Source organism: Opisthorchis viverrini (genome assembly GCF_000715545.1).
Source record: "Opisthorchis viverrini unplaced genomic scaffold opera_v5_8, whole genome shotgun sequence".
NCBI classification, from domain to species: domain Eukaryota; kingdom Metazoa; phylum Platyhelminthes; class Trematoda; order Opisthorchiida; family Opisthorchiidae; genus Opisthorchis; species Opisthorchis viverrini.
This window is the reverse complement of record NW_008751664.1, coordinates 1,880,140-1,890,842: the sequence shown is the minus strand read 5'-3', so window position 1 is coordinate 1,890,842 and position 10,703 is coordinate 1,880,140. Positions and strand designations below refer to the sequence as shown.

Genomic DNA, 10,703 nt, shown 5'->3' with positions numbered 1-10,703 from the left:
TCGATATGCTGCCAATTGGAGAGCCATGAAGAGCATGATAGTGCAACCAAGAGTAAGAAGACCACAGCGTCCTCATCGGACAAAATTCACGACCGTAAATCTATGATCGACTCTATCTGTCACAACGCTGGAGCAGTCTGTAAATAAACAGTGCAAAAACCCGTGCACGAATTTTACGTCCTCGATCGAGCGCCAGCCAAGTTTTTGAACGATCTGATAGGATTTAGAAAAAAGAGAGTGAGAAATACCTATTATCTCGAAACCGCCAGTTACCGTTTTTTTATGTAGAAAGCGGAAAAGACAGGTTGAAAGGTAAAAAACTGGATGTATGTACACCGGATGATAGCCCAATGTCACGATTCCCCACGATAAAGATATACATGGTTGGGGAAGGATAAGACGATTGTCTCAGGCGGACTCCAGAAGGTCCAACTGACCAAAGTTTCGTGCGACGAGAATTGGACAGAGGCCGAAAAACAGGTCATCTTCCGAACTTTTCTTATCCGATTCAAGCTCCTTCATATAAGTAATCAATTGGGTGAAAAACAAGAGACCTACCTTTTTCAATTTACGACACCGCCTGGCAATGGTGCGTAGCAAGTGATGAATATCAGGATGCAGAGGAGGCTCCAAAGCCATCATCAAAGACAGAATCCAAACAGCCTGAACAATTGGGATTGCAAAAAACGATACAAACCGTATAAGCATCATGGTAGAAGAGATATAGCACAACCCCGCCGTAATAACTTCGAGAAAACCGTGAATAATATCTTGTCCAACAGGTGACTGAAGTGAATTGGGACCAAGAAAAGGACAAACTACTTCTCATGGAAATCATGTAGTCATGCGGCTGTTGCAGGGAGAGTCAGTCGGATTGACAGAATACCGAACTTGATAAACACAAACTACGAATTACCAACTAGCAAAAAAACATCTATCGCTTTGTGTGGAGCCCTTCCGTTCACTGCCAAGTCTAGGAAAGAAGTGGGGCGCATATCCTGTGAGCGCTGCGCTCTACTCACAACCCGCTGGTGATTGAACGCTATTCAACCACACTGGGATAAGAGGGTGCTAGAGAAATGATTAGAAGGTGAACACACCGACCGGATCGCATTCATATTTGGCAACAAACGTAGATTCATGAAGCGCAAAGGGTAAAAAGGTTAAAGCCATATTTCCAGTTACAAAAACATGAAAAATCACGTCATCCAGCTTAAAGCTCCATTAGATCTGATAATGGCCAGTGCTACATACAAATTCGTAAGCTTCATGTAAACAGATGACCACCATTTTCGCGAATTTCTAGCCAGACATGACCATTGTTTCGTCACCACTCGATCCCACCAGAATTGTGTGCACTTGGGTTCGAACCAAAGGACGACGGGCCAAACCAAACATTGCATCCATGTTTGAGTGCGAGTGGTAATACGTAGGCGGTATGGTTGGTATCAACCTGTCAGGCGGGGTACCATTATTTATGCATTCGAACTCACCCTTCATAAGTAAGCTCTATGCTAGAACACCTCAGCCAATTACTAATTGTGGATCGTTAAACCAGCGTTCTTTTTGTACGCGAGAGGAACATTGACAATAATAGGATAATAGGATTCTGTTCCACTTCACATCCACACCACTTTTGCTATAGCTGCCTTTCTCCTGACCTGGCGCCATTACTCAGATGAGTCCATAACAAAAGGGAGTCAGCCGATCAATACAACCAGAACAGCTAAAGGGTAGTTGGGCGAACCAATCCCATCAGTCAAGCGTGAACATTTTCACCTGTTCAGACGTGATAATTTAGGTCTGTTCTCCGTAGGGTACAGCTAAGCACAAATTGCACAATTTCCGTGAAACTGAGGCTGAAACAAAGTCTCCATAGGTTACACGACCTTAGGCCAATTAGACATATTAACTTACTAGGTCAGTAACTAATATACATCTGTTGTTGCCTTGACAGCTTTATATTCTCACGCGCATTCACACTCTAATTAGTCCATTGAAGAAAATTGAACGTAAAGGGAGCTACTCACAAGGTTGCCGTCGAAAAGTTTTCAGCAACCTTGATGAAAACTCTTCGACAGCAACCTTGTGAGTAGTTTCCTTTGTGAAAATATACTGCGATATCTCGAATATCGCGCCAACTGAATCATGAGGGGGCCTGTGTGCAGCACATTAAGTTGTAGAGTATCATAAACGAGAGATTCAAATGAGTCTCTTGTGAAAACCAAATTAATTTGCAAATGTGTGTATTTCTCGAAAATTGGGACACCTTAGTGAGCAAGTCAGATCCAAATAGGGTTTGGGTTGGAGAGGGTGGATCAGCGAGCGGTTCGCCTACTGCATCAGGAGGCCACCCATTCAAAACGTAATCGGGATGCCGCCGAATGGCTGAGGTTTCAAAGACGAAACGAGACGTAACGCCGTCGATACGTATGGTTGGGCTCAGTTGGAGCCAACTGAGGCGATGCATATTAGGAATAAACACGTGTATGCCTTTGGTCTTAGTGCTGCAGTCCAAACAATAACAAGGCATCCATGTATCCGAAAATCGGAAAAAAGTGTTATCCATAACACCAGCACAACGGCAAAATTTACCACCCTAATTTTAACAACAATACATCCTCCCACTAAAGTAGCATCATTTGAGAATAATCAAGCGATTCGCAACCTTCAACGGAGGATTTCAAATCCATCCGCTCAGCTCAATTTGAAGTGGTGATGATAGCCTTTCTTGGAAATAGTCCATATCTGGAATTTTATACCCAAAACTGAAGACTATTTATTTTGAGGAATTTGTCAAAAGTAATTTCAAGACTACACGTACTAGATAGAAAAAATAAAGGAATGTGAAAACATTAGGTTGCTCACTATAGGTCTCCACATACAACCGTAAGCCAAGTTTTCTAAAGTAGAAGATCTGCGTCTGTGCTGCACAGGTCAACCAGCAAAATTGCACAGGACTGTTTGCTGAATTGGTGGACATTCACGCCACATGCAAGAAAAATATTAGTCTTTTTGCGTGATAGACCATACAGTCACTGTGAATGTATCCAGTGGCACCGCTACTGATTAAGCAAGACCGAAAACCACCTCAAAGGGAAAGCAAAATATGGCGTCTGAATAGGAAAAAAAGAATAAGATCTCGGGAAAAAAGTATTTGTGATGATCTGGTATGATAGTAAAGAAGTCCACTAAAGTAGACCAGTTAGAAATGAACTGAGTGCTAGATAAGAATACGCAGAAGACTGATGATTGTCCAAAACCCGTTAGGAATTGGGGAGCTGATAACGAAACAGATGGGTAAAACTGGGTGGAGTGCATGTACGCGAGATTTTTGAGAAGACGAAGGCTACCCAGAAGCATGCGAACAAGTAGCTATTCGTATAGACAGAAACCAGAGGGAAATGTAGGCATGACTGCATGACCCCAAGGCGACTGATGATAAGTTCATCCAATAACGTTATAAAATGAGATTCTCATGGTATAGCTTGTCTGCTGCTCCGTTTTGGACCGGATCTTCAAATAAGGAACGCCTCGAAATTGGAAACCAGTTGGTTGCTCTAGAATGGCTTCTTGTGAAGACGGAACACTACAGTACCTAATGGCGCACTCGATACACCGGGTACGTATATCCACTGAAAAGTTCTATCTCGACTCGGTCAAACCCTAATTCAGACGGGAAAAATTAAACGGTTTCAAGAAATTGACGCAAAGTCGATACATTGTCACCAGTGTCTACTATCTGATTCGAAATGGTGTGTTTCAGATGAGGATGCACGCGAGGGAGGGAGGCTACAAGATAGCCTCTACACATTCTCAAATTCGGTTGAAGCAACAAGAAAGGTGGTAATTAGATGGGGATCCGGAATGTTGGAAAATCGAAATTAGAGATGGAAGAATTCGGCAGTGAATGAACGAAAGACGTACCATACTTGACTTCCAACGCTTCTTTGTGCACTTCGAGGCCACGAGTTCCAGCACAGAAAAAAGTTCCGGCTTAAATAGGTTATCGACACTTGGGTAAAAGTTCACAGTGTTACCCTGCTTAGATGAGCAATCGATTGCAAAGTAGGCGGTTGATCCAGTAGGTCAGGATTTTCTAACGAATCCGAAGAAAGCGGCTGAAAAGGATGTATGAGAAAAACAGGTTGCAAAAAACAGATCGGGAATGGAAATTTGTAGGATAGACAAATAGGATTGAGAGCTTTCCGAGGCGTCAAGTTCGCCAAGTTGATTCATCCTATGTTGCTTATTAATCCCGTAATCTTTGGAACCGGAGTTGAGCGGTCACGAGCGACTTATTGTCAATCTTTCCACGAAGTTTAGCAGGCGTTTGCCTTACCCAAAGGAATGTTCAAAATGAGGATGCGGTTGATATTGGGCGACGCAATGTCCCACACAAGTGCAATTCAAACAGTACGAACCGGTAGCGAAGAGCCCAACTAACTTCCAGGACAGGATAGGAAAGTTTCGTGAATTACCTGTGCCCGGTAGCCAGCAACGACATTTACACGCAGAACACTCCAAAATAACATGAGGTTTTTCAAGGATATCACAAAAGTGGCCACCAAACGTCACTAGAATTTCGTTCGAAGTTGCATCTCAGGCCTCGATACAGTCCATTTCGACTTGAAAGATAATCGGGAGAAAGCAAGGTGTTGAATGAAATTACTGTCATAGCCAATAGATTCGGATTAGCTCACTCAATAAATCCATCAGAAACGTTCTCAAACGCTCTCTGTTGAACATTACAGAGGGTCAGACTACTCGGTTACCTTTACATGGCTTACTCCACCTGCTGGGATGATGTGCTGTCTCGCATTAACTGCAGATGAGGACCGCTCATGAAGACAAGACAGATTGATCAGGTTGAAATAATTCCCAGTAAACGTGAGCCCACTATTTACGTCTGCGGATTCCGGTTCTATCACACTGCATAGGTTACGCTGGCTTGGCTTTCTGGAAGCAGTGTCGCTGTTCCAGAATCTGTCGGAGGGTGAAAATATGATCGATGCAACCTCTTGCAGGACGGAACCCAGCTTGGTTTACACGGATCTGCCCCCCTGTGTTCAGTCAACCTTCGAAGGATAAGGCCAGAGAGCACCTTCGATGCCACAGTTAACAGGCTGATGCCACGCTGGTTTTCACATAGCGTCCACGTACCCTTTTTGAAGATGGGGATAACCGTCGACATGCCCCATTCTGCAGGCACTTTCTCTTCGTCCCATATAACACCAATAAGCTTTGTCAGGTGGGTCACCAGGGATTTTCCGTCTTCTTTGAAGAGGGATGGACACAGACTATCCGGTCCTGGCGCCTTCTCACGTTTCCGTACGGCTATTTCGTACCCTATTTCTTCTTCTGAAGGGCGATCAAGGTTTACATTCCATTCGCCCTAGTGCATTACCTCCAGTGGTTGTGGGGATCGGCAACTTTAAATTAAGTTGTCTATACTAACAAGTACGTATGAGGATCACAAGAGCAGAATAAGAGAAACCAGATTAAGATCCCTTAAGTCATTTTCCGGGTGAAAATTTCAGTGGGGCGCAGCGAATAACCATGAGGTAGAAGAGGCTCACCTGCTTGCAGTCTTCAGTTACAAGAGATTTTAAAGCTCTATACTCCTGAAAAATAGTATCAAAGGTTAGAAGAGATACTTGCTTGAACAAGATCAACAAAGGTAGCCAGAAGATCATCGTGAGCGTCTGAAACGAAGGTAGGAGAGACAGATGCATTATTGTTCGTTGCGAGTGCAGAGGAACAAACGTCTGCGGCGTCGATCGGGGCGTGTAGCACAGATGGATAGCTAGCGGCTTCGTATCTGGAAACAAGATAAATAACAGTGAGTGGAACTTGGTTACCGAACAAGACGAATATATTCTTCCGGAGAGGTCATTGCCTTCTGGATGTCGGGGGGTTCATCGGATTCCATGTCCGGCACTGGAAGTGCTTGCACAAGTAGGTCACAGTCTGAAGAATCGGAGTCACTCATTATGTTCAAGCTCCTAGAAATGCTGTTGAAAAAAACGGTGTTGTGACAAAGGGAAAACAAACACAGACGGTTTCAACACAGCTGACACGCATCGGCTAGTTTGTACGTTAATGTAGTCAACATAGCGAAACTGAATACACAACAAAGAGCCGGAAATCAGAAATTAGAAAAACTTGAGGTTAGCGAAATGGCGGTCTCCCCATGAAGTTGCAAAGTTGCCCAAATAAGAGAGAAATGCTACGAGAATCAATGAAACCACGGCGGAGCCAAAATATGAATAGACCTAGAGACGAGTTGAGTAACATTACAATTCAGAACATCATGGTCACCATCAACGTTCAACAATAGTGCTTCGCTGCCACACAAACATGATTTATTTGAGGGCCTCAATGTGAAGAAAAGAATAAAAGTGATGGATGAGGGACGTAGTGGTAGCCTACCACAACCATTCCGGGGTGCCTACACTTCCAGACAGATAGGAAATGACAATAGGAAAACCACCGACACTGATTAGCAGCCATATCTTGCGGCGCAGCGAAAAACAGTAGAAAACACGCGGTCCACATTCTGGAAGGCGTCACACTGACACTACTCTGACTTTTCTTAATCTCTCTCATACTCGTCTGCCAGGTTGAAGATTAGCCACCTTCCTGCTTCCGTCATTCTGGATTGGGCACGGCAAAACGCACTCTTTTCGGTAAACGATGATTCGGCAGGCGAAGTGCGAAGCTTAAACACAGCTTCTGGTGCTCGACACATTCTTCGAAGGAAGCTTCCGTCACACAACCGAATACTCCCTTTCCAACTTCCCTGTTACGGGTTCACAAATACCAGGCTACATGAGCTATCATTTTGAGACAGTGGTGATCGAAGGCTCGAAGACGTCACAGTTCCTTTGCACGAGGAGGCCACGTTTCGCAGCCAGAACACCTGTTGAAAATTGTCGTCATTTCAGGTTTAAGAGGCTAAAACGGGGCTTATTGAAAATATGATCAGAAATATTTCGGTAAATGTGAAAAAAACAGCTGGGTCTCTGTCCTCTTCTACAGATGCTGCTGCGACTAGGATCATCAGTTTCAATCTTGACGCTGAATCTCAACGAACTCTCGAAAGTTGGTTCAAGGAATATGAGGACATGATGACGCATGGGAATTTCGGATGGTTGTTCGGAAATCGCGAATAGCTGAACACGATCGGTTCCCAAATTTCATACTCCCTAAACTCTTACAGACATCAACAAGGTCCTGCCAAAGTATTTGGCAAACAGAGACGCTTGTCCAATATGCACCATCAATATCTGAGAATTGCAAAATAAATAAATAACAACTGACCAGCCGTAACAACCCCCTGGAACCTAGCTACCATATCACTCGAAGAAAGCACGAGGACAGAGATACTGCCAGGTTGCCCAAGCCTAGACAGGAGCAGCCGAGATACCTAAGACAGGTTTGAACCACTGATCTTCCGGTCAGTAAGTTTGCGCCTTAACCAACGGGCTATCTCGAACTCGGGACCACCAAGTGAGATACTGGAGATCTGATACGTGTACCGGTGTGGTCAAAAAAGAATGTGGGTGCTTAAGGCCTGAGACCATGATCGCCACCACCGACAGGAACATCATATGAGAGCACTGATGCTTCACTGCCGCACAAACATGTCAATTTGTTCGAATAAAGCCTTATTATGGAGAAAAGGAAATGGGGAAGGGAGGAATAACTAGGGCTTGCCTACTACAAACAATCGCTTAGTGTCTTCAACCAGACATAAGGGGCCACGTAGACCCCATCCTGGGATGCGCGAAGCACTAACAGCGCCCAAACTTTTTGCAACAGGTTTCAATCCATTCTGCTATGTCAAATTCCGTCCAACCCTAGGTTTCCGCCACTCGAAATCGGACGGGGAAAACAGCACTCGTCCCAGCATGCGCAACACATGGACCAATTACTTTAAGTTACAGTTCTAGAACATTTTTTTGAGTGAAGCACTGACTGCTTCTTATTCCGGATCCACTGGCTTCAGCTAGTCCCAGCTAAAGTTCTGACACGTCGATGGTGGAAAACCCGGAGATGTTTCAGATCTGTCCGAAAAGGTGAACTCTCACAGTTTTACGCAAATACATCCCGCACTGTAGTCTGACATACACGTCCTTTGAGACTAGGCGATACGCCTTTTTGATTCCACAGGCGGTGCAAACTGGTAATCCTAATTCAAACCCTCGAGATCCATGCGGATACTTTGTCTTTGCAATACCGTCAGAGCCAATACAATTTCCGAGATACGTTCCAGTCTCGTGTCACTCATTGAATTTGGAGGCACTTTCAAAGACCGTACGTCCAGTAACATAGCTTTGCAATTCATGGGCGCAAAAGACATGCTGGAGAAGGCCTCGTTAAGCTTTTTAGGTAGTGCATGCACTTCCTACTTTTTGTGGGGAATAAGAGGGGGTCCAGTTGAGGGTGTTCAGTCCAACCATTTGCGTGCTCTCCGATATCGGCTAACAGTTTACATCGACCGTTTCACTTACGGGAAGCTTCTTTGAGCCTGTTGTGCGTATAAGCTAGAATAGTTTCTGGCCTCCATCTTTTCTGCTTTCCGGATCCACCCATCTTCTCGATACGCACAGATGTTTGATAGTTCTTCGACCTTACACTCGACGAAGAGGAATACGTGTCCGACCTTCGAGCAATTTCGGAGGGCTGCTTAAGATGCAGTGCTTAGATCTAGTTGTGGTTGCGTCTGCCCACAAGCAGAGTGCCAAGCATCTTGCAGGGTTTTAGATAGCACCCTTCAGTGTAAGAGTTAGCATCAGAAGAAGTGGCTTCCGAAAGGGACTTCAATAGGTAGCTTGTGTAGGTATGCTTCACATCAAGGTCGAGAGCCTCTTAGTGACCAGGCAAGGTATGCGTATCTTGCGCGCCTCTGAAAAGAACAGCGGGAGCCAGCAACGAACAAGTGCATGACGCGAATCCACATAGTTGTCATGGTACCGAGGGCTACAACAATGTCTGAACTCTTAGCCCACTACAATAAGGCGCCGAAACATTGTAAAAACTGTTTTTGAGTGTATTAGAACTAGTCTGTTGGGATGTGAACAGCCAGTGATTATCAGCGCGTTTACGGAATACTCTCGCAGACGCTGCCAAGCGGACCGCACAAATGCGACTACCAAATGGCAACCACTCAGGCAAAGATCCATCAGCTCAGTGGCTTGGAACAACGCCAAACCAAACAGAACCAGCCGTAGCGGTTTCTGGATCACCAGAAGTGTGCAACAAGAAACGAGAGGAAACCGATGGGGAGGCCAGTTCACCAACTGTACCTGGGTTTTGAATCCTCTCTTAAGAATTCCAGATGAAATGAAGACCGGTGTTTGAATGATTTCGAAGTGTCTACAGTCGGGGCGACCCAGCCAACTGTAGATATTGGAGCTAACGGCCATGGGCGGTGAAAGGGCACACCGACCGTTAAAAGTGAGTCTAAGTGGAGGTCGCTAGCAATGGGGCGAAGAACAAACGAAGAGTGGATGCGCAGGCAGTAGCGTGTTTTCAATTATCCACCATACAGTATGAAGAAAGTAAGGCGACCCGGTTCAATATCGGGAGTTGACAATTTAGAAACTGGCCACCAGCATCCTACCAACCCCAAGGATGATGCCGTAGTGACTGAACATCCTTAGTCCATTCAGTCAGACACGGTGTACAAGATAAACTCCAAGAAGCAGTCAGATTATAAACGGATCTCACACCTTACCGAATTTGTAAAGAATGGCACGTTTCACGCCACTATCCTCACCGGAACCACAGGTGCAACCGAAAAGAAAGAATACCGCAAAGATGACTTCATGAGCTCGCGCCAATATCAGCATGACGAAATAACGCACGCAAGGTCGACGAAAATTCTTCACTCTGTGCATCAATGGTAGACCGGTTACCTTCCGACTCGATACAGAATCTGACCTCCATCTGATTTTAAAACAAACCCGGAACGTGATTGGAAAGCAACCAATCGACCGCATAAATTTGCTAATGCATCTGATGGAAACCTGAAACCAGCTGGGAAACTCAACTGCTTCGTGACATAGGGGTCGGAAGCTTCCGCATCAGTATGGTGTTTATGGTCGTTACTCAAGGTGAACGCGCATAACTTGCAGCCGAACATCAGGCGAAACGAACAAAGCGACTAACCCTAATGATGCTGCATGTAGGCGGAGAATTCACATTGTGGCGGCGTAGGTGAGAAGAAATACGTGATGTGAGGAGAGGAATAGAGGTAGCTGGTGTATGAAGCAATTAAGATGGCCCGATAGATGGCACCAAGTGACGTCGTAGGATGCGTCTCCAACCTGAAACGCCATCACAGCGGCTGAACAATTGACTGCACATTGGGTTCGGGCGCAACGCACCCACAGTATGCTTTTTTGACTGAGGAGTTTTCAGAGCAAATTGTGGTATTTACGGCGCCCACAGTATGCTTTTTCAGAGCAAATTGTGGTATTTACGGCGACGGTGATGGCCGGGAATTTGGAACTGGCAAGCTTCCTAGATCATGGTAGCGATTTCGAGCTTTTGGCTTTCAGGACAGGGGTCGGAGAGCCTTGGTCAGGCTAAGGGGCGAATATCTGCTATGTGGAGGCGCAGTTCTCCGGTAATTTTTCAGTGTATTTTCCGTGATAGCATAGCGCGGCCAATTGGGCTTAGGAGCGAAATCCGAC

At 45.3% G+C, this 10,703-nt stretch overlaps 1 protein-coding gene across 1 annotated transcript; it reads right to left on the bottom strand.

The window, feature by feature from the left end:
• Positions 1-408: 408 nt before the first annotated feature.
• Positions 409-6,558, bottom strand: T265_00797 (hypothetical protein; the record flags this gene model as incomplete). Its single annotated transcript, XM_009164669.1, has 8 exons — positions 409-516; positions 559-663; positions 3,928-3,996; positions 4,041-4,121; positions 5,580-5,624; positions 5,677-5,821; positions 5,862-6,005; positions 6,494-6,558. 8 exons carry the CDS (start codon positions 6,556-6,558, stop codon positions 409-411), a joined length of 762 nt encoding a protein of 253 aa, XP_009162933.1.
• Between the last annotated feature and the right edge of the window lie 4,145 nt (positions 6,559-10,703).